General features: G+C 42.6%; 1 protein-coding gene across 1 annotated transcript in view; it reads left to right on the plus strand.

Annotated features, from left to right (window-relative positions):
- LOC144266762 (cytosolic phospholipase A2 zeta-like) overlaps positions 1-23,079 on the plus strand; it is a 42,348-nt gene extending 19,269 nt beyond the window's left edge. The window contains exons 7-20 of the mRNA XM_077820262.1: positions 1,338-1,404; positions 1,785-1,954; positions 3,997-4,110; positions 4,720-4,757; positions 6,060-6,195; positions 7,074-7,210; positions 8,037-8,259; positions 9,632-9,746; positions 13,236-13,373; positions 14,694-14,801; positions 15,991-16,185; positions 16,588-16,754; positions 21,458-21,644; positions 22,859-23,079. Coding sequence (XP_077676388.1) covers positions 1,338-1,404; positions 1,785-1,954; positions 3,997-4,110; positions 4,720-4,757; positions 6,060-6,195; positions 7,074-7,210; positions 8,037-8,259; positions 9,632-9,746; positions 13,236-13,373; positions 14,694-14,801; positions 15,991-16,185; positions 16,588-16,754; positions 21,458-21,644; positions 22,859-23,079 — 2,016 coding nt within the window. The remainder of the gene's footprint in view (positions 1-1,337; positions 1,405-1,784; positions 1,955-3,996; positions 4,111-4,719; positions 4,758-6,059; positions 6,196-7,073; positions 7,211-8,036; positions 8,260-9,631; positions 9,747-13,235; positions 13,374-14,693; positions 14,802-15,990; positions 16,186-16,587; positions 16,755-21,457; positions 21,645-22,858) is intronic.
- Positions 23,080-23,798: the final 719 nt, after the last annotated feature.

Here is a 23,798-nt window from a genome sequence, read left to right on the forward strand (position 1 = left end):
AATCTCCGAAATCTCAAAATCCTCCCCACAATGGAATTTCCATTCTCTACACAACTCTAATATGGAGCATTTTGCTTCTAGGTCACTGACTGTAATTCAGCCTAGGTAAATCGTGACTGAAAATAACTTGAGGCTGCCTAATAGCCTGTACGTGAACTGAATGGGTGGGGATCAATTAATTTCCTAGTGCAGTCATTCTCAAATCTTTTCATTCTATAGGCCGATTCATAAGAGCATGGACCTACACTTCCCAGCATGTCAGTCTTCCATTTAAGCAACTGCTTGGTTCAATGTATTAAGGAAGTGTGATTCCCAACTCACATAGACGTACCTGCACTCGATGTGCTCAAGCTAGCATGCTAACAATGGCAGTGTAGCCTGGGTAGCATGAGTGGTGGCTTGGCCTAGCCATTTCAGTCTGTACCCAGGTGGTCTGGGCTGGTATGTATTCACCTGTGCTACCCTGGCTATGCTGCTGTTCCTAGTGTTGTTTTGAGCAGAACTAGAGTGGATACTTCTGCATGAGCTGGGAATCACACCTTTCAGCTCAAAGGTAGACATGTATCCTCTCTGTGGAGACCAGTAGAGTTGTGGAGGAATGTAGATGATTTAATAAAATTTAATGAGCACAGTTAACTTCAGTGTAGTCCCTTGTCTACAGTCTCATCAGAGAAGCCAAGGACTGAATGGAGTGGGAAACTGACTTCCTTTCTCTCCAAATGGTCACTAGAAGGCAGAGTTTTGAGATTACAGTGTAAGAGGTGTTTGCATAGGCAGAGATGGTGCAGTTTCTGTGAATTGTGGGATGGGTGGCAAGCTATTTTTCCCTTCTGTGCAAAGCTGGCTGTTTGCTCAGCTTGTATTTGAGTTCCATTCTGATTTGGATCTAAATACAAATCAAGCCAGCGTTTAGTTTCCCCAAATTTTGGGGAGGAAAGAGATTGAAGTGTAATACACACACACACACACACACACACACACACACACACACACGTATCCATTTGTGTTCATATCCGTGTGTGTGTATGTATATATGGATCTGAACACAAAGCACATTCTTAGTAAGTTTAAATAAAAAAATAGAAAAATGGAGGTGTATCCTGACAGTCTGTAGCTGTGTAGAATAGGTTGTGAGGAAGTTATGGTGTAGGGAAGTGATTTTCAGTTAAAAAACAACAATCCTTGCCCTACAAACCCTGTCCATTTGAAGGAACAAATCTATCCTTCTTGTTTTGCTACAGGATCAATACTCTAAACCACTTCCTATTGTCACTGGATTATGCTTCAGTGGGGAAATGAAGCAAACCTCATAACCAGAGCTGTGTTTTTCCAAGTAGGCTCATCCCTGCCTGTGTCTCCAAGGTGTAATCAACCAAGATGAGAAGTCAAAGCAGAGTGAAAAGGGTAGGTCTGCTTGTGTATTTCAAGGAAGAGCTACTCTCTGTTGCTTGCTCATTAGCACATCCATTCTATCCTGGAGGAAGTTTGGATCCTCACCTGAATTTTGCCTCTTGCCATCCAATTCTAAGGAGCTTTGCTTCACTGTCCATGTAACATACTGTTGTCTACTACTTTCTTTCAAGAAGTGGCTTTTTAATAAATCTGTTAAAAAAAATAAAAATTTAATGATATTGCATCTTTTCCATCAAGTGCCATATGAAAGAGAACTTGGGGACTTCAGTTTTTGTCTCTGTGGTCTGGCTGTTACTTCTAATAGCATTCTCTAGTTTTCGATGTGTGTTTCAGTGACTCTTCTGACCTAAACCTCTCATTCCTACTGTCAGGGAGCTGTCAGATCAAGCTATCAATGCTGGGGGCCTATGAGAAACAGCTGTGCATTCCCTGCAGGCTGGACAATGATCAAGATTTTGGGACCCCATTTGTCTTCCATGTAGACAAAGAAATATGTCCAGACCTGGAAGTGGAACTGGAGCAAACAATAACTGTCTTGCAGGTGAGCATATGTGTTGACATCTACGTAGCCTACCAACCGCTTTTGGAACATATCCATTCCGAAACAAGGTGCGTCCTGGTCCATGAAATAGACTGAGGAGTAATTTGCACTGACTTATGGTTATGATAATCATGCCAGTAATTTCTTTGGCAAACCAAAAATTGGTTTCTTCTATTGTATAGCAGTCAAATAGATACTGGTGTTGAAAGCAATTTTCTCATGGAGTACTGGCAGTTACAGATGGTGATGGTAGTGCTACCTATTATGAAGATTCCCTGACACTTCCCATTATAAGATCCTCTTTTCAGTGGCCTATAACTTTGTCAGACTTTAATTGTTCAGTCTGAAATTTTCCATGTTGGGTATCAGCCTTAGGCTGGATTCTTTTAGAAAATTTCAGACTAAGCAGTTCAGCTGTTTCTGAGATCAAGGTAAGGGGAAAAACATGTTTTTGACCACGTTAAAAAAAATAAATAAAAAATCTGGAGACCTTTTCTTTGAACAGCTGTAGTGCTCCCGTGCTTTTCACAAGGGACATTAAATTTGGCACTGAATGGTCTTTGTCTCAGGATGTGCCTTTTGCCATCGCTGTGAAAATCCGCCTAAATTTGGCCAAGTTATAGAAATCACAGTTTGCACATGCTCGGAGACTTTTTTGATATTAAACTGCTAAAATCTCCAGAGATTCCATCCTCACTGAGCGTTGTTGAGCCTCTCACAGCTACTAGTGCTGACCAGATTGCACATGCATCATCCCTACCGTGTGACTGAGCATACTCCCTACAGCCCAGGACTATAGGGGCAAAAATGGACTTATCCGGTGTGTAATGGCTGCCTTCAGTGAGGCTGGGCACTGAAACTGAGAGCAAGGAAGCCTCTCTTCCTTATGCTCTCAGTGACTCCTTCCCTGCTGGCACCCTGGCAATGTGGAGGAGGAAGCCATCTGATCTGAATGCAGAGAGGATAAAAGTTGGAGCAGTGTGGAAGTGGGGTGGGAAAGGACTAGACTGGAACAACGAGTCTGGTGAGACTGGGCCTGGAATTGTGAAGAAAAGAGTGGGTGTGAATGAGAAAAAAAAAACCAGTATGTGACTGTGTAATTATTAAAGACTGCGTCACAGGCAGAAGGGGGCTGAATTAAACTTGTATGGATGTCCTTAACTTTTAAGTGCTTGAATTTCCAACCTTAATAAAGTTCTTGTCACACTGTGCTGTGCGTACGCACCCCCAACCCCACCCACCCACACGAGTGTGGTATAGAAAAAAAGCTTTATCAGCATGAATTTAGTTGTGCAAATAAATAAAGATCAAACCTTTATGCTATGCTAGCATATATTGGGTGTGTGATACATGCTACAGAAAAACTATTTTTACAATTTTTAAACATAAATATTTTTCTATTGGGATTGGTTTTTTGCATCCCTCCCTTGTACAAGGTGCTTCAGTTAGCATGAATCAAATTCTGTAGGAATTGAAGGAGCTTTGCTTTACTGGCTATGTAAAAAATGAATCTCCCAAAAAGAAGTAAAATAGCTTTTCTAGACAAAATGTCATGACTCTAGAATCTGATATCAATGGACCTTCCAGGGCTAGAATGAAGTGCTGTTTGAAACAGGTCACAATATACTGGACTTTAAACCTGTTAGGAATACAGCACTGCATATTGCCCATTACTGGCTTCAGACCAGGGCAACTCTTTTGGAGGAAAACTCCCCATTTGGGGGCAAGAGAAACATTTTTGTGGCAGGTTGATTTTGAAAAGAGAGCAGTTAGATTTTTGAAGTTATTTAGAGGTTTGAAATGATGGAAATAGCCCCAAGAAAGAAGGCTTGGTGGACAGAGAGCCTGTAAGGTGGTCAAAAGTACATGATATCATAAGACCTTCTGAAGAGTTGTAGTGAGTTGCAGTATGTGAATAACTCCACTTTGTGACAGTTCTGGTTCTATATTTTCACAGGTGAAATTACTATTTTAATGAAAACTATTTTTCCATGACTGTAGAATTACTCCTTTTTTTTTTTTTTTTTTTTGTTTGTTACTAGGATGAAATAAGCTCTGATCTGGAAAAGCACACCACAGTTCTGGGACAGGGGACTATACCAGTTAAATCACTTCCTGTTGGACAGAAAGTAGACAAGGCTATTCCTTTAGGAGAGGTAATCCACTAATATTTTTGTGTGTATTTTAATACTCTTGGGATAAAGGTTCCAACATTTAGAAGTAGGCATTTTTGAAGTTTGGGACTAAAAGCCTGTGTTGCCATAACTGAAGACTTAATTGAACTCTTGACAGCTACCAAGGTTTGCTGTCATTTTTAAAGTTAACATCTCAAGAAGACAGCATGTCTTGGAATTATGTTGATCACTGCAGACTGTTCAACAGTCTTTCTCAGAAGTGCTATTTTCAGGGCTGATTCCTGCAAAATAAGCGTCAAAGCCCATCAGCTTGCAGAAGGAAGGGAAAAATTAAATAGATTGTGAAAGAGAGGAAGGAAAAGCCAAAAGTTCACAAGAGGAATAATGCTTGCAATCTTCCCCTGTCCTCCAGCTTTATATTACTCTAGTGTAACAGCTTTTAAGAAAAGTCTATTTGCACTAAAACAGTCACAGGGAAAAAATCAGGTGTGCTGTGTATTTGCTTTTGTTGGTGGAAGTGCTTATCTTGCATAATATTTGATGATAATGGTGAAGGCATTCTCCATGCCCTGTTAGTAGGCTCATCTGTGAAACTACCTTTTGGTTCAGGGATTTATTGTATTTTTCCAGGGACAAAGTTTGGATCTGAGTGTAAAGGCTGAAAAGAGGTGAGTTAGAGCCTTGTATGTTCGTTGCAGATCCTATGATGAGGAAATATTTTACACTCATGGTAAATGATCTGGGTGACTGTGTTAACTGCTCCTGAAGTACATTCATTTTACTAGAGACTTTCTTGGGTTGAATGAAAAAATGAAATCTTGTTGGATATTTTTCTTCTGCTAACCAAATTCTATTTTGATTTTCACTGTGAAATTATTCTTTGTTGCACTGGTCTCAGGATAAGGCCTGAAATCTGAATAAATTTTTCATAAATTCCTTGGGATTAGGCCTCAGAAATGAGCAGCTAAATGTGCAAACATAAAGTGGCTGTTTTGTATTTTAACTACTGCTAATGTACCCAAAATGTGCTGGGAGCTGTATAGACAAAGAGGAAGAGACAGCCCCTGGCACAAAGAGCTTTACAATCTTAAAATAAAAAAAAAGTTGAGGAAAGGATTAGTGCATAGAATCAAAACAGATCAGGATAAGGGTTAGTTAGATTCATGTTTTGTTAGTTCTATTATATTTTTTTAAATTATAAGTTATCCCTAATTGCCTCTTAACATAACCTTATTTGTTTCTGATCCAGCCCTCATCTACAAACCCACAGTAAGATGTTTTCTTCTCTTAAACCAACTAAAATCCTATTAAAACTATCATCTTAATCCTGACACCTTCCTTCACTGGACTTCTCACAGTGAACCCAGCCTTTCAACCTGCATCCTCCCTCTGAGACTCTACCCCTCTGCTAAAGACATAGATTCATAGATATTTAAGTCAGAAGGGATCATTATGATCATCTAGTCTGACCTCCTGCACAACGCAGGCCACAGAATTTCACCCACCACTCCTGCAAAAAACCTCACACCTATATCTGTGCTATTGAAGTCCTCAAATCGTAGTTTAAAGACTTCAAGGAGCAGAGAATCCTCCAGCAAGTGACCCGTGCCCCATGCTACAGAGGAAGGCGACATCCCCAACCCCTGCCCAGTTATCTGTTTCTTTAAACCAATCATAACTTTAATTTTGTTTGTATGAAACTATTAAATCCTGGTCTTTGGACACTGTAAGATTGAATTTACTACAAACCAAAATAGTAAGGATGAGTGAAGTTCACTTTTAACCAAAAAATGCTCTTCTGTTTTTTTAACTGAATAATGGTTGTCATGTTTCGTGTTTGATACAGTGATTTGACTGTGAGCCTAGAATATTTGCTTAAAGAAGATTATCATGCACCCTTTTTCAAGGGGTTTCAACCCTTTAGATTTATGAAAACTCCTAATTTCTTCTTAACCCGTTTCTATAATCAGTACTTGGGATCTTGATGTACGCCTTGGTTTTGACCTCTGTGAAGAAGAGAGAGAATTTTTGGACAAGAGGAAGAAAATAGTTTCTCAGGCACTAGTGAAGACACTTAAGTTAAGAGAAGCCCCTGGGAAAGATGAGGTATGAAGCACAGTGTTTAGAGATGGCTGTAGAGCTACTATGACTGGTAATCATTTAAACATTTAGGGCTCTTTGCAGGTAAACAGGACTTTCCTCCATTCACGGAACATTCACAGCATAGCCCATGGTGAGTTTCTCTTTAGAAACCTAGAATTTTGAGTGCTAGATTTTGGTATCTTTTTCAGACTTTTTTGGTTTTTTGTAGGTGTTCCTTTTATGGAACAAAAAGTAATTTTAACAAAAACCCAACAATTTTTCCAAGAATGTTGATGAAAATTTCTGGGGTTTGAGGTTCCAGAATTTCTTTGGATTCTCTCCTCTAGAGCTACTGCATCATGTGCTGTCAGGATAGTTCTGAGATGTTAAAAGAAAGCCAGCCTTTGGACCCAGCAAAGCTCATGGTTGTAACCTGACCCCCATTTTGAAGGACTTCGGACTGTAGGAAAGGGCAGAAGGAATGTCAGTGTGTACAGTGCCTGGTACAATAGTCCTGATCTCTGCTTGGGGTCTTAGGTACTAGTGCTACAGAAATGATTGATGTATTTTTTGCTTATAACAGTGTCGGTTTCATGTGCTATCGCAAGGCGTGTGATTAAATGACTAGCATTTGGGGAACATAATATACATCACACCTCTTTTCAGCAAATGGATGACTCTCTAGACAATACTACGATCTTTATAATACATGATCTATATCACTAAAATATCAGGCGTGATTAACTTTATACTGGAATTTAATCAGCATATTAACAGGAATATAACTATTCCTGTGTTTTAGGGGTCTCATCCTTACATAGTAGAGAGTAAATATAAAATTAAACAGCAGATCAAAAATTAACTAGGAATGTGTCCTTCCCTGGTTTCTCGCCTCTCTGCAGGTCCCAGTGGTTGCAGTTTTGGGATCTGGTGGTGGGACTAGAGCACTGACGTCATTCTATGGCAGCCTGTCAGGGCTTCAGCAGCTCAGCCTTTTGGACAGCACAACGTATCTGTGTGGAATTTCAGGTTCTACTTGGTGCGTAATATGCAATGACGGTCCCTGAAACTTCTAGCTGGATAGGGTTTGTGTAGCTCCAAGGGAGATGCTAGATTTAATGCACATAATCTTTAAAAAATAGTAGGTCCAGTATATTGCTATCGTCTATCGGACGTTGACAGTCCTTATGTTCTGGGTGGTTAAAAAGAGAGTTTCATTACTATTTTTAATACCTACAGCAGTGGGTCTTGTAGAAGCTATATAATTGCATTACAGAAAGATAACACTTTGGGGGAGATTTTCAAAAGCACAAAGAGGAAGTAGATGCTCCCATTGAGGTTTTGTGAGGGTTGGATGCTTAACTCCCATCTGTAGCTTTAAAATTCACCCCCTTTGTGGAAAAGTTATGGAAAATAACTTAATGTAAATAAATATGTACTGCTCCTCATCTAAAACTCTAGCTTATACTTTGCGTAGTGGGGTTTGCAAAGCCAGATTCTCTGCTGTGCAGAGGAGGAAGCCAGTTACCCTGGTTCTGTTTGGAACCCCATACCTAGCTCTCAGGGCTGTTGTGAGGATGAGTTAGCTCATGTTTGTAAACTAATCAGCATTAGCTAATCTGCTCTTCAGAACAACCCTGAGTGGTAGGTGAGCTGGGAGAGTGATAACAATGCGGTTGGTCTCAGGTTCCCCAGCGTATTTTAGAACTTAAAACTCCATCTCATAATGCTTGTTATCTTTAGTATTTAATCTTCTAGGTTGTCAGAGTTCTACAGTTCTCAGTTCAACACTGCAATAGTAACAATACTTAGCTGGAATTTGATGTTTAATATCATTCACTGATCTTGATCTAAATGTTTTTCAGGTGTTTGTCTGAACTGTATCAAGACACAGACTGGTCCTGTAAGGACCTCCAAGGTGCAATTAGCAATGCCAGGGATAATGTATCTAGTAGCAAAGCAGGGGCATTTTCCTCAGAACGACTGAAATATTACTTCCAGCAGCTGAACTCCATGGAGAATGATGGACGGAAAGTCTCTTTCACAGATTTGTGGGGCCTTATTATAGAGTATTTTCTACATCGGAAGGTAAAGAATTCTAGACTCTGAAGTGTATTGCTGTTTGCCTTCAAATTAGGAGCTCAACATATCCACCTTTTTGTGCTCTGGAAAATGATTTCTCTTTGTGTATGCTTAAATTGTATAGAATTGTTCTGGGGATTAGAGGAGTCTTGGGAGAAACATGGGAGTTTTTTGCCTGAGTTTTCCTATCTATAAAATGGGGATAATGATATTTACCTAATGTATAAAGCACTTTGAGATCTATAGATGAAAAATGCTATGTAAGAGCTAGGTTGAGGGGAGATATGATTGCTCTTTATAAATATATCAGAGGGATAAATACTGGAGAGGGAGAGGAATTATTTAAGCTCAGTACCAATTTGGACACAAGAACAAATGGATATAAACTGGCCACCAGGAAATTTAGGCTAGAAATTAGACGAAGGTTTCTAACCATCAGAGGAGTGAAGTTTTGGAATACCCTTCCAAGGGAAGCAGTGGGGGCAAAAGATCTATCTGGCTTTAAGATTAAACTCGGTAAGTTTATGGAGGAGATGGTATGATGGGATAACATGGTTTTGGTAATTTAAATATTCATGGTAAATAGGCCCAATGGCCTGTGATGGGATATTAGATGGGGCGGGATCCAAGTTACCCAGGAAAGAATTTTCTGTAGTATCTGGCTGATGAATCTTGCCCATATGCTCAGGGTTTAGCTGATTGCCATATTTGGGGTTGGGAAGGAATTTTCCTCCACGGCAGATTGGAAGAGGCCCTGGAGGTTTTTTGCCTTCCTCTGTTGCATGGGGCACTGGTCACTTGCTGGAGGATTCTCTGCTCCTTGAAGTCTTAAAACTATGATTTGAGGACTTCAATAGCACAGATATAGGTGTGAGGTTTTTTGCAGGAGTGGTGGGTGAAATTCTGTGGCCTGCGTTGTGCAGGAGGTCAGAATAGATGATCATAATGGTCCCTTCTGACCTAAATATCTATGGATCTATTAATCTATTTATTTGAAATTACTTTAAAAACCATTCATTTGACAGCCATTTGGAATGATAAGGCTCAGAAAATATGGTGACATATGTCTAGCAATATGGTTTTTCAAAAACAGAATGTAAAGTGATACAGTTAGGTGAAATCACAAATTGGAATCTGATTAAAACAGCAATTAACTAGTGAAGAATGCCTGTAAAATTCAAAATATCTAGGCCATATAACTATTCTAGTAAAATATAATGAGCCCTACACTGGGGAGAGAGGAGCTTCAGAGCCTGTGATACGGTTATAGTTGAGATTGGAAAGTGAGAGAGCTCCAGAATACTGGAGTGTGGGGCTAGATGGATCTAGCATAGCACAAACAATGTTAAGCTTTTTTTTCTTTCCCTGTTATAACCAGGAAGACTTGTCTAAGCTGTCTGACCAGCAGGAAGCAGTGAAGAGGGCACAGAACCCCTATCCCATCTATGCAGCAATCAATGTGAGGCCCAATATTAGCGATGATGACTTTGCAGGTATAAATGAGACAGGTTTATTTTTCTATTTTAAAATCTGTAAATACCCCCCCCTCCCCCCCGAGACTTAATTCCCTTTGCATCTCCACCTTTCCCCATTGGATAATGAGTATGAGACATGAGGTGCTGATTAGCCAGTATTTGGGAGCCCAAAGCTAATATGTCAAATTGGACACTGCTTGGCAAAGTTCACCTTCACCTATGTTCTCCTCATAGCTATATCACTGAAGATCTACTGAGGAAATTCGGCACCAAAAAAAAAAAAAATTATGTGCACAATATTTTAAAATTCTGCAAATTTTATTTGTCAAATAAATGTGGCTCCAGCATGGCAGTGGGGAGTTCAGGCCACTGGCTGCATTGAGGTGGGAGATCATCCTGAAGACCCCAGTTCCCCAGTACAGGGACTCAGCAATGAGACTGCACCTGACCCTGACACAGTGCAAGAGCTGGGCCTGCCCCAGAAATATCCTGGGGCCCTGCCCCTCTGTGCCCACCAGGTCTGGGTAGGCAGGCTCAGCCCAGCAGGATCCAAGTGTGGAGGGGCTTAGTGTGGGGGGATCCAGGTATGGGGTGAGAGGTTTCTCTATGGGGCAGTCTGGGCGTGGGCAACTCAGTGGGAGATCTGGATGCACAGGGGCTCGTTGGGGGGTTCCGGGTGCAGGGGCAATGGGACTCGGCAGGGGATCCACGTGGTGATGGTTAGGCTCAGCAGGGGGAGAGGGGTCTGGGTGTCGGGGCTCAGTGGGGGGGTTCGGGTGCTGGGGGACTGGGGCTTGACGGGGTGGGTGTCCAGGTGCAGCTGTTTGGGGCTCAGTTGGGTAGGGGTCTGGCTTGTCAGAGGGGTCCAGGTGTAGGAGGTAGGCCTTGTCAGGGTGAGGGTTTGATCAGCCTGCTTAATGGGGGAGCCCCAGCTGCTGCCGAGGGTATGCGGCATGTCGGGCTACAGCTTCCCCCCCATGATTCCCCTATCCCCTTTTCTTCTCCATCCCCCCTCCCCTCACTCCCACATTCCCTTCCGCCTGCCCTATTCCACCCCCTTCCTTCCCCACTGCCCCTTCTCTCATTTCCCCCACCCCCTTACCCAGCCCCACCACGAGCACTCATTGTTGCACAGAAAACAGGAAGGCTCCCAGCACACAGAAGGGGAGCATGACTGGTACTAGGACCCAGGAGGCTGCGTACGGCTGCGGAGTCAGTGGAGCCTGAGCGCAGCCTCCGAGCTGAGCAGCTTTGCATTTGCAGAAATGAGGGGGAGGCACTGGCACGACCCTGTGTGCTTCCCTCCCCCCACCCCCCATGCCTCTAGGACCGGCTCTAGGCACCAGCAAAGCAAGCACGTGCTTGGGGGTGGCACAATTCCAGGGGTGGCATTCCAGCCACCCTTTTATTTTTTTTTTCTTCGGGTGGCAAAAAAACCTAGAGCCGGCCCTGCATACCTTGCCTCTGTTTGGGGGGGCAGCATGGGATAAAGCACAAAAGTGCTTGTTCGAAACTTGAACACGTGGGCTATGAAGGCTGGTATTGGCTGAGTGGGGAGGCAGGCATCATCTTGATACTGTATGAGAGTTGACAGGAAGTAGGCAGGTATGTTGAGAAGGGCCTTGAGTGCGAAGATGAGTCGTTTATGTGAATGGGGTTGAGAGATGCAAAGAGAGGAGTGACATGGTCAAAGCAATGGGCTAGGGAAATGATCTTTGCAGCAGCATTCTGAATTGACATGAATGGAGCAAGATGGGATTTGTGAAGGCCAGAGGAAAGGATGATGTGGTATTTGACATGTAGGGTGATGAGCACCTGGAGGAGAGTTTTAGTTGATGGTGGATAGGAAAGGCTGTGTTGTAGAGATGTTATGCAGACAGAATTGGCAAGAGTTAAACACAGTCTAGATGTGGGAATCTAGAGAGCAATATTTCTGCAATGAGCAATACTCATTGCACTGTTCTGAACTATCTTGACAAGATTGCTCCTGTAAACTTACTTGTTTTACTTGGGAAATAATGTGGCCAAGTGGATCTCTTGACTGGGACTCAGGAAACCTGGGCTCTTTTCCCATCTCCACCACTAGATTGCTGGGTGACTTTGGGCAGGTACCTCACCTCTTTATGCTTTGGTTTCCTCAGATGTAAAATAGGCACAACAAGTTCTACTGATGAAAGGTGTTGAAGAGCCAGGTATATTTGTTAATGTTAATAATGGGTTAAATGAAGGATTTTAGTGATGAAATAGCAATGAGGGTTGGATAACTGGCCCAAATAGATCTCAGAAGGGGTAAGCTTTGGAAATATAAATATGTATTTATGGTTTGAACTCTGTCATAGGTGTCATTTTCAATAATATTTTAGGCAGATACCACTGTTAAGTTCTGGTATGGCTTAATAACGCTCTGTGCTATTGTTTTTAAATGGCCATATATTATTTCACAACTTAATGACACCAAAAAGAAATATTTAAAAATTGCTGCTCAGAAAAATGAATCTCAAAAATATGGAATTGCTGGTGAGCTTCAACTAATGTTTTCATCGTTGAACAATGTAACACAGTGGGAGTAGCGTATCGCTGGCTCACCATGTTGTAAGGTTTCTGTCATGGACCAAATTGGGAGATAATTGATTGGGACTGGGTGGTTAACCAGTTAACAAGGGGATTCAGAATGTTAGCTGGGAACTGTTAAATGGGAGACAGGAGGGGAAGGCTGGAAGGATGGGCAAAGAAGCTCAGGATCTGAGGTGAGACTTCTTCCCCCTTCACTTTCATTTCCTGTGCCACAGGGGTGCTTTGAAGCTGTCCCTTATGGTGATGGGACATGAAGCTGTCTAAGATGTTGTAAATAAAGTACACTGTGGTGAACTTACGTAAGTGTGTGTGAGGGCTGCTTGCAAAGAGAAATCCAGGGTGAGGGAGCCCATTCTGTGACAAACATCTAGACAGTCAAGTTGCTCTCATTGTCATAATTGTGAGAGATAGTGAGAAATTCTCAGTTGTGGTATAGCTAAGGAGCTCTCATCCGAGAGGGTTACCCCTCCCCAGTTCTAGATGTTAAATCCTTTTTCTCTTCCCCTCCATACCCAAATGTGTGCGAAACCTGAATAGCTGAGCTTGGTGCAGGGACTATTCTTGGAGGAAGTGGAGGTGCTCTTTGGTGGCTGCTGCAGTCCTGAGACAGCAATTGTTCCTGCTGCTCTTGTGCCCCTACTCTGCAAGGGACAGTGGCTGGTGGATCTGTATGCTAGTGGTTTAATTAGTCTCCAAACCTTGCTGCACAGGGAGTTCCTACAGAGCCTGTCTGGAAGATCCAACTATCTGTTCCCCCAAGACAGCCACACTAGTTCTACTATATATGGGGTTTTACGGGGGAAGGAATTGCTGATAGGTGATGCTGGAAGAAGCAGAGACTCTTCTTTAACCACTCCTATAAGAATAGGCTAATGAGACTGTACACTTCAGAGTATTCCTGAGATAACTGTTGATCTGCTGTCTTTGTCTCAGAGTGGTGTGAGTTCACTCCCTATGAGGTTGGATTTCGCAAGTATGGAGCCTTTGTCCGAACAGAAGACTTTGACAGTGAGTTCTTCATGGGGCGGCTGATCCGGAAACATCCTGAGCCCAGGATCTGCTATCTGCAGGGTATATGCTAATGCTGCTGGTTTTGAAGGGGAAATAGGAAAGCTTCATCTAGTGTCAGAACCTGCTCATGCCTCAGTTTCCTCCTTGCTCAGTTAAACAAACCACCATAACGGGTGCTCTTAAGTACTCACCCCTTCTTGGGATCTGACTTATTTATATAAAATAACAGTTTAACACAAAAGTAGAATCTCTCAGCCTTTTCCTCAAGGCTTAGTAGTCCATTATGCCCCAAGGGGTTCCCAATACTCTTGTTGGGATATTGCTCGTGATAAGTGTTGCAAACTTTCTAATTGCACAAAACTCAACACCCCTGCCCTGCCCCCACTTGCTCCATCCCCTTCCCTCCATTGTTTGCTCCCCCCTACTCTCTCTCTCACTCCCACCAGACTGGGGTAGGGTGTTGGGGTGTGGGAGGGGGGTATGCGCTGAAGGTTGCAAATGGATGCAACATCAGAGACAGAATTTGCATTTTGCATCTCTGCTATTCTTTTCTCTCCCCTTTTATGTGTGTTTGTCTTGTTTTGTTTTTAGCATACAGGACTGAACTTCAGTAACAGTTCAAGCCTATCTCAATTAACATCTTCTCTTTTCCCCAAAAGGGACAGTTATTACTATCTTAATATCTTAATATCTTAAAAGACTGTCAAACAAAGGGGTTTCCTTATAAAATCTCTCTATACCTAAAGGAAAAGGGGATAAGAGTGATGGTTAAAATAAAAGCTTTAGTTAATACTTTACATTTCAAATGCTTTACCTGTTTTTCCTTCTTTTCTATATCTTTAATAAAAGGTTGAAAGGCTGTTTCATGGTGTGTTTTCCATGGTGCTAAGCAGGCTGAGGTCACTCTATACCAGACTCTGAACCTTGTTTAAAACTCTTTATTGTTGGACAGTTTCAGGGACATGTTAACACCTTTGACTCTTTGGGCCCATATATTCCATCAAAATTAACACAATATATCGCAGATCTCTCTTCTGGGAGTACCCCAGACTGGGCCTGTCTGTAGAGATGTCTCCTTTAGGTCTTCCCTAGTCTTCCTCTCTGACAGAGTAGGCTCCCTCGTACAGGATGCCCTGGCCCTGGGCTACCATTACCTGATGCCTGCTCACATGACCCAACCACTGCCTGAAGCCCAAACCCATCACTTGGGAAAGGGATTATTAGGCATAGGGCTCAACTCCTCTTACAGGGCCAGCCCACTTGGTAACAGGCAGTGACCCGATGGTAGAGCCTCTATTGACTGCATTGGGTTTAAGAAGCCTACGAGGGTGTTAAATCCTTCTTTATTTCTGTTTCCACTACCCTTTCCTCTGCCTATAGGAATGTGGGGAAGTGCCTTTGCCGCAAGTCTGGATGATGTCTGTCTGAAGGTGGTTGGTTCAGGACTGGGCTTTCTAGATTCTCTGAAAGATGTAATCAGAGTCATAGGTAAGGGTGTTCCGTACCCTGTAAAATACTCAGTTTTTGTTTAAAAACTGGGTTTTCTAGAGGTTTCTTTTCAGAACGATCACACAACACATTAATGGAAGTCCAAAATTTAAGAAGTCCTGTGGAATTTCCAAGCACAGACAAGGCTCAGCTGGGCTGGATAGTTAACAGTTTCTCTAAAGCTGTATTCCACTCCCCTCTGTCATGTAGTTTCTCTCAACAATATGGCCTATATTTACACAGTAAATTAAATAATAATGGTCACCATTAACTTGTCCCTCTCACCTCCCATCCTCCACCATTCCTGGTTCCCATGACTACGATATTTTGCAACATCCCTGGGCGGTAGGAAAGTGTTGTTACTCCTGTTTTACAGATAGGGAACTGTGGCACAGAAGTGCAGAGAGGTTAAGTGACTTGTCCAAGGTCATATAGGAAGCTGATGGAAGATCTGGGAATTGAACCCATGTCTCTTGAGTCCCAGTCCTGTGTCCAAACTACAAAGAAGGAAGATCCAGTGGTTAGTGTGTTAACTGGGGACTTGAGACCTGAGTTCAATTCCCTTCTTGGCCGTAGATTTTCTCTGTAATGTTGGGCAAGTCACTCTGGGCTTCAGTTCTACATCTGTGTAAGGGAGATAATAGCTCTTCCCAACCTCAAAGGGGTGCTGTGAGGATAAATACATTAAAGACTCTGAAGAGTGTAGGTATTATGGTGATGGAGAGAGGTCTATAAGTACCTTCAATAGGTAGGTAGAAAGACCATCCTTCCTCTCGGTCGGCATTTGTCATACCACAGTGTTAGGTTTCACTACACTATTTCCCATTTGTAACTATAAGAAATACTGTAGTGAATGTTGAGGATTTCTAGTAACTGTTGTCCCCGTATGAGAGCATATACATCATGTCATATGGTGACAGTTTTCATTGGCAACAGTTTGGAATGGTTACATGACTCATGAGTGAGATTTGAAAGACACCCTAAATGGTGAAACTTCAGTATAGACTCAGTTAATTTGGACCTCAATCTAATACATTTTTACAGTGCCCACATATGTAGGGGGGAAAAAAACAGTCGTATGACAATAGATTGAACTTTCATTTGTGACTAGATTAGTATCTTGAAATGCTAGGCTTGAATGAGCATGCTTTTAAATATATTCTGATCTTTATCATGGCTTCTGTTATAGATGATTGCCAAAGATTCCATTTTCGGGACCCCACTCGATTAAAGACTCGTCTGGTTATACCAGGGGGACCCTTATTACAAATTTGCCAGGATTTCTTCAAGTCCCGTGTCACCTCCGGGGAAACCTTCAACTTCATGCAAGGCTTGTACCTTCACAGGGATTATGTCAACAACAGGAATTTTTTAGCCTGGAAAGGTAGCCATTTTGAAATCACTCTGTTTCGGATATTCTGTTAATATTTTAAAATTATGTATAACGTTAGCATTTTGGGCCAAATTCTTTGCTAGCGTAAGTTTGGAACAGCTCAATTGAAATCAGTGGAGTGCTGCCAATTTACACCAGCAGCAGAGAATTTGATACAATTGGAGAACTTGTTGGCTATGAAATAATATCACCCAGCTGGTGGTACAGACCTGTTTTCTACTTTGCTTCTGGAATATCCAGAGTGGAGGTCTGATTTTGGTGTGGGAGTATAGAACATGTAATAGAGGTTTCTCCTTTAAGTCTCAGTGGTTGCTTCATTTCCTCATTTCCAAAGTTTTCCCCATCTTTTTGGCAACTAAGGTGATTTTTGTGTGTGTGGGGGGTGTCTGTTAGGTACACACCTGGATGCCTTTCCCAACCAGCTGACTCCCATGGAAGACAGCCTGTACTTGGTGGATGGTGGTTTTTCTATCAACTCTCCCTTTCCCTTGGTGCTCCAGCCAGAGAGAGATGTAGATGTCATCTTGTCATTTAACTACTCTTGGGATGCTCCATTTGAGGTGAGCAGCATTAGACTGGGAAAGAAGCATGGAAACATACATTTTTCATGATAACATGGATCAGTCCAAGATGTTTGAACAGAGTCTCTCCTGAAGTAGGACACATTGTAATAAATCTAAGGCCACTCAAGACTTCAGTTGTCAGACCATGCAATTCACTGTTAACTTCATGTCACAACATGAACTTCATACGTGGAACTTCATGTGACGGTGGTGGTAAAATGCCAGTCTTTCTGTTTAAAAAGCATAGGCCCCTATCACTTTACCTAAAGGTGAATCTCCGTTAGCAGTCTAAGACGTGTGGCACACCATTGCACATTCTTATTCCATCTAGCAGAAGGCATTGTTAGGTGGGAAGATGAAGGTGGCAGTGATTTTTTTGTGCTATTTGTGCTGTATACAAATGTATGTTCACAAAATATTACATACAGATAGTCAAATTCAATATGTATAATCTTGAAAGTATTCAATTTTAATTTGTAGTGTATTTTAAGGGATATAATTTATTTCCAAGTATTTTTATTTTTATTGATTTTAATATTTTCTGTAGCACCATCAAGTCTAGTTGCTGTTCAAAATGTCTACAGAAACAGATCCATCAGATTCAGTAATAAAATCCTAATATTAGACAAACCTTATTATATAGTCAACACCTCCTTATTTTATTGCCAGAAAAAGGTGACAGCAACACAGTGTATTACTTGCCTATGAGACCATCATAGGATATACTGTTAATGTTTCTTCGTTGTAATTGTTGATTTTTAATTATGAAAGCATTTTATTTGTTTTTAGCAAAGTGAGAAATCTGAGTCCAATTTTTCCAAGCTTAACTATAGGTTTGGCTATGTAAAATGATAGTGACTGACTAATTTTTCTGATTGAAATATATTACAAAAGTAGTTTTTTAAAAATTTGCTGAACGTAATAATACTTAGGTTGTCTACACATTTACAGCAGTTTAAAAATATTTTCTGATTTTTCACAATACCCCTGTGAGGTAAAAAGAAAAGGAGCACTTGTGGCACCTTAGAGAATAACCAATTTATTTGAGCATAAGCTTTCGTGAGCTACAGCTCACTTCATCGGATGCATACTGTGGAAACTGCAGAAGACATTATATACACAGAGACCATGAAACAATACCTCCTCCCACCCCACTCTCCTGCTGGTAATAGCTTATCTAAAGTGATCACTCTCCCTACAATGTGCATGATAATCAAGGTGGGCCATTTCCAGCACAAATCCAGGTCTTCTCACCCCCCCGCACCCCCATACACACACAAACTCACTCTCCTGCTGGTAACAGCCCATCCAAAGTGATCACTCTCTTAACAATTTGTATGATAAACAAGGTGGGCCATTTCCAGCACAAATCCAGGTCTTCTCACCCTCTGCCCCCCCCCACACACAAACTCACTGTCCTGCTGGTAATAGCCCATCCAAAGTGACCACTCTCTTAACAATTTGTATGATAAACAAGATGGGCCATTTCCAGCACAAATCCAGGTCTTCTCACCCCCCGCCCCCATACACACACAAACTCACTCTCCTGCTGGTAACAGCCCATCCAAAGCGACCACTCTCCCCACAATGTGCACGATAATCAAGGTGGGCCATTTCCAGCACAAATCCAGGTCTTTTCACCCTCCCCCCCCAAACTCACTCTCCTGCTGGTAATAGCTCATCCAAACTGACCACTCTCCTTACAATGTGCATGATAATCAAGGTGGGCCATTTCCAGCACAAATCCAAGTCTTCTCCCCCCCCTCCCCCTCCCCACGCACAAACTATACTCTCAGCCCAGCAGAAGCAGCTGTCCTATCTTGGGGCCTTTCCTTCTGCCCCTCCACCCCCACGAACATGATACAGTTCTGTGGTGACCTAGAATCCTATTTTCGACGTCTCTGACTCAAGGAATATTTCCAAAATACCTCTGAACAACATATTAATCCACAGAGGCCTCCCTACCAACATTACAAAAAGAAGGATTCTAGGTGGACTCCTCCTGAAGGTCGAAACAGCAGACTGGACTTCTACATAGAGTGCTTCCGCCGAAGTGCACGGGCTGAAATTGTGGAAAAGCAGCATCACTTGCCCCATAACCTCAGCCATGCGGAACACAATGCCATCCACAGCCTCACAAACAACTCTGACATCATAATCAAAAAGGCTGACAAAGGAGGTGCTGTTGTCATCATGAATAGGTCGGAATATGAACAAGAGGCTGCTCGGCAGCTCTCCAACACCATTTTCTACAAGCCATTACCCTATGATCCCACTGAGAGTTACCAAAAGCAACTACAGCATTTGCTCAAGAAACTTCCTGAAAAAGCACAAGATCAAATCCGCACAGACACACCCCTGGAACCCCGACCTGGGATATTCTATCTACTACCCAAGATCCATAAACCTGGAAATCCTGGGCACCCCATCATCTCAGGCATTGGCACCCTGACAGCAGGATTGTCTGGCTATGTAGACTCCTTCCTCAGGCCCTACGCTACCAGCACTCCCAGCTACCTTCGAGACACCACCGACTTCCTGAGGAAACTTCAATCCATCGGTGATCTTCCTGATAACACCATCCTGGCCACAATGGATGTAGAAGCCCTCTACACCAACATTCCACACAAAGATGGACTACAAGCCATCAAGAACACTATCCCCGATAATGTCACGGCTAACCTGGTGGCTGAACTTTGTGACTTTGTCCTTACCCATAACTATTTTACATTTGGGGACAATGTATACCTTCAGTGGCACTGCTATGGGTACCTGCATGGCCCCACAGTATGCCAACATTTTTATGGCTGATTTAGAACAACGCTTCCTCAGCTCTCGTCCCCTAACGCCCCTACTCTACTTGCGCTGTATTGATGACATCTTCATCATCTGGACCCATGGAAAAGAATCCCTTGAGGAATTCCACCATGATTTCAACAATTTCCATCCCACCATCAACCTCAGCCTGGTCCAGTCCACACAAGAGATCCACTTCCTGGACACTACAGTGCTAATAAACGATGGTCACATAAACACCACCCTATACCGGAAACTTACTGACCGCTGTTCCTACCTACATGCCTCCAGCTTTCACCCTGACCACACCACACGATCCATCGTCTACAGCCAAGCTCTGCGATACAACCGCATTTGCTCTAACCCCTCAGACAGAGACAAACACCTACAAGATCTCTATCAAGCATTCTTACAACTACAATACCCACCTGCGGAAGTGAAGAAACAGATTGATAGAGCCAGAAGAGTTCCCAGAAGTCACCTACTACAGGACAGGCCTAACAAAGAAAATAACAGAACGCCACTAGCCGTCACCTTCAGCCCCCAACTAAAACCCCTCCAACGCATTATTAAGGATCTACAACCTATCCTGAAGGATGACCCAACACTCTCACAAATCTTGGGAGACAGGCCAGTCCTTGCCTACAGACAGCCCCCCAACCTGAAGTAAATACTCACCAGCAACCACATACCACACAACAGAACCACTAACCCAGGAACCTATCCTTGCAACAAAGCCCGTTGCCAACTGTGCCCACATATCTATTCAGGGGACACCATCACAGGGCCTAATAACATCAGCCACACTATCAGAGCCTCATTCACCTGCACATCCACCAATGTGATATATGCCATCATGTGCCAGCAATGCCCCTCTGCCATGTACATTGGTTAAACTGGACAGTCTCTACGTAAAAGAATAAATGGACACAAATCAGATGTCAAGAATTATAACATTCATAAACCAGTCGGAGAACACTTCAGTCTCTCTGGTCACGCAATTACAGACATGAAGGTCGCTATCTTACAACAAAAAAACTTCAAATCCAGACTCCAGCGAGAAACTGCTGAATTGGAATTCATTTGCAAATTGGATACTATTAATTTAGGCTTAAATAGAGACTGGGAGTGGCTAAGTCATTATGCAAGGTAGCCTATTTCCCCTTGTTTTTTCCTACCCTCCCCCCCCCCCCAGACTTTCAGCATAAATCCAAGTTTAACCAGGAAATGGCCCACCTTGATTATCATACACATTGTAAGGAGAGTGGTCAGTTTGGATGAGCTATTACCAGCAAGAGAGTGAGTTTGTGTGTGTGTGGGGGGGGAGGGGGTGAGAAGACCTGGATTTGTGCTGGAAATGGCCCACCTTGATTATCGTGCACATTGTGGGGAGAGTGGTCGCTTTAGATAAGCTATTACCAGCAGGAGAGTGGGGTGGGAGGAGGTATTGTTTCATGGTCTCTGTGTATATAATGTCTTCTGCAGTTTCCACAGTATGCATCCGATGAAGTGAGCTGTAGCTCACGAAAGCTCATGCTCAAATAAATTGGTTAGTCTCTAAGGTGCCACAAGTACTCCTTTTCTTTTTGCGAATACAGACTAACACGGCTGTTACTCTGAAATCTGTGGGGTAACTTATCCCCATTTTACAGATGAGGAAACCGAAGCAGAGAGGTTAAATGACGTGCTCAAGGTCAGAGAGGAAGCCAATGGAAAAGTTGTGATTTAGAACATGCTGCCTTTACTTTATAAAATATTTGCTACATAACATACATTAATTATGAACATTGAATAGTTTATAGTAGTGCCATAAATGTAATCGTTAAAAGGAAAATATTCTCTATTTTTCTGTTTTCACTGGGTAAAACAGGACTGAACGTTTGACTTTTGTTCTGTGACCACAGGTTTTACAGTTGACTCAGAAATACTGTGAAGAACAGGAAATCCCCTTTCCACAAATCATCTTGAGTGAGGAAGATGAGAAGAAGCCAAAAGAATGTTACATGTTTGTGGATGATGAGAACCCAAAAGCTCCCATCGTGCTTCACTTCCCACTGGTGAATGATACGTTCCGAAAATACAAAGCACCAGGTAAGGGAATGTGCATTAAGATCCTATGATTAAGGTATTCAGGTCTGATTAGCCAGATAGAATGCGGGACTGGCTGAACTTTCCTAACCATAAAATGTATACAGTTATAGCTGTGCTGATCCTAGGATATGAGAGAAACAAAGTGGGTGAGGGAATATCTTTTATTGGACCCATTTCTGTTGGTGAGAGGCAAGCTTTTGAGTTTATCACAGAGCTCTTCCTCAGGTCTGGGACCTGACCTGAAGAATAAAAGATGAAAAAATATGACCAATAAGAGATACTACCTCACCCACCTTGTTTCTCTAACCATAAAATATCACAGCTTTCCCTCACCTAGTTTCCCTGTAAGCTATTGAGCTCTATTACTTTTTTGTACAGAAAGCGCAACAGAAATGTTTCATTTTGGTGAGGGCAGTAACAGGGCTGTCCCAAAAGCTATTTAAAGTGTAGGGGAATCTAAATCGACAATTGATTTACTCCTTTATGAACCCCTTCCTTACCAAGTAGTTCTGCCACATATAATGGCTAGATGTAGATGTGAACTAATATTTCTGAGGGTTTATCCTGAGGATGTGATGGTCACTGTATTTGTATTATAAAGAGGTCTGAAATCAGTCAGTCAGCATTGCCTCAAGCATTATGATTTATGAATTCCTAGCCATTTTTCCACCTCAGAACCTGAAACACCTTTTTACTCATAGAACCCCATTTTAAAATCAAGTTTAGTTGCAATAGGTGTGGGGGCCTTTTCTATATTATGGTAACATGTTAAAGCCCAAGTGGCCCTGTCTACATTAGGATGTTAAAAACACATTTTAAAAACACACCTGTTATCCTAATGTGGGCGGCCCCTTCCAGGAAGAATTAACTTTGTTACCTTGGAGTCAGGTTAGTATTTCTCACCTCAGAATTATAGCTTAATCCTGTAGTGTGCCATGCTGTGATCTATTGCAACGAAACAATTTTTTTCTCTTTAATCTGTGTTTTTGGAGGGTGGTGGAAGTATGAAGTGGAGACGGTATTTTGGCTCAAAGTTTGAAAGCTAAAGTATTGTGACCCTGTTCTGCGGTGCTGAAATCTCTTCTCATGCAATTTCTGACCAGGAGAGTGACCAAAAGTCAACAACACCTGCTTAGTTGATCTGTGACCTTCATTGATGATTCAATTAAAGGATTCTAGTAAGACTTTTACAGTTTATTTTTCTCTGGTTGTAGGAGTAGAACGTGAGTCAGAAGACGAGAAATCCTTTGGTGACTTTGTCATTGATGGAAAAGACTCTCCTTACCGCACGCTAAATTTCAGCTTTGAGCCCTATGACTTTGACAGGCTGGTGGAAGTGAACTGCTACAACGTTCTGAACAACAAGGACATACTCCTAAAGGCCCTAAATTTGGCTCTGAGCAGGAGGAAGCTGAAGAAGGGCAATGGGCAATGAGAACCTTCTTGGCATAGGACATGGATGGACTGCAATGCACCAAAGGCATATGGTTCAAGTAGAACTCCTGGGGGAATTCTGTACCACTGTGCATGCATAATTAATAAGCCACACATTTTTAATTTTTTTGCCCAGAAAAAAGCTTCTGCCAGAAAGTTGCTGCAGTTCTGCCTTTTGCTCACCAAGAGTGCTGTGGTGATAGGACACAGCAGCAGCTCCCGGTCACCTAGGAAAGAGAGAGCGCCTGCAGAACCTTCTTCACAGCACCTGTCGGGCCAGGTCAGGAAACGGGGCTATGGGGAGATAGACAGCGTGGGGCTGCTAGGGGTCAGACAGGGGCTTGTAAGGGCTAGTGGGGAAGGACAGACTGGGGCAGAGGGTGAATGGGCGTACAGGTGCAGGGCCACAGTGGGGAGGGAGGTGGCTGAGTTTGGGGGTACAGAGACACTTGGGAATGGGGGAAGGGTTGCCGGAGTTCCTTTTAAAATCTGCTAATGTAATACTTCAAGTGTTGATTTTGACCAATAAAACCCTAGATGGCTTAGTCCTAGCAACTTCAAGATGGTCTCTCTCCTTGTGTGATACCAGACCAAGAGCTCAAACTCCTTTCTAATGTAACTGGGAAGGCACTGGGAGTTCTCAGGAAAGGATCTTTGACTATGGAAATTACTTCCTTCTGCTGCTGCAACTTGGCTCACCAGAGGCTGGAATTGGTGATC

The sequence above is a fragment of the Eretmochelys imbricata genome, chromosome 6, assembly GCF_965152235.1.
Source record: "Eretmochelys imbricata isolate rEreImb1 chromosome 6, rEreImb1.hap1, whole genome shotgun sequence".
Lineage (NCBI taxonomy): Eukaryota > Metazoa > Chordata > Testudines > Cheloniidae > Eretmochelys > Eretmochelys imbricata.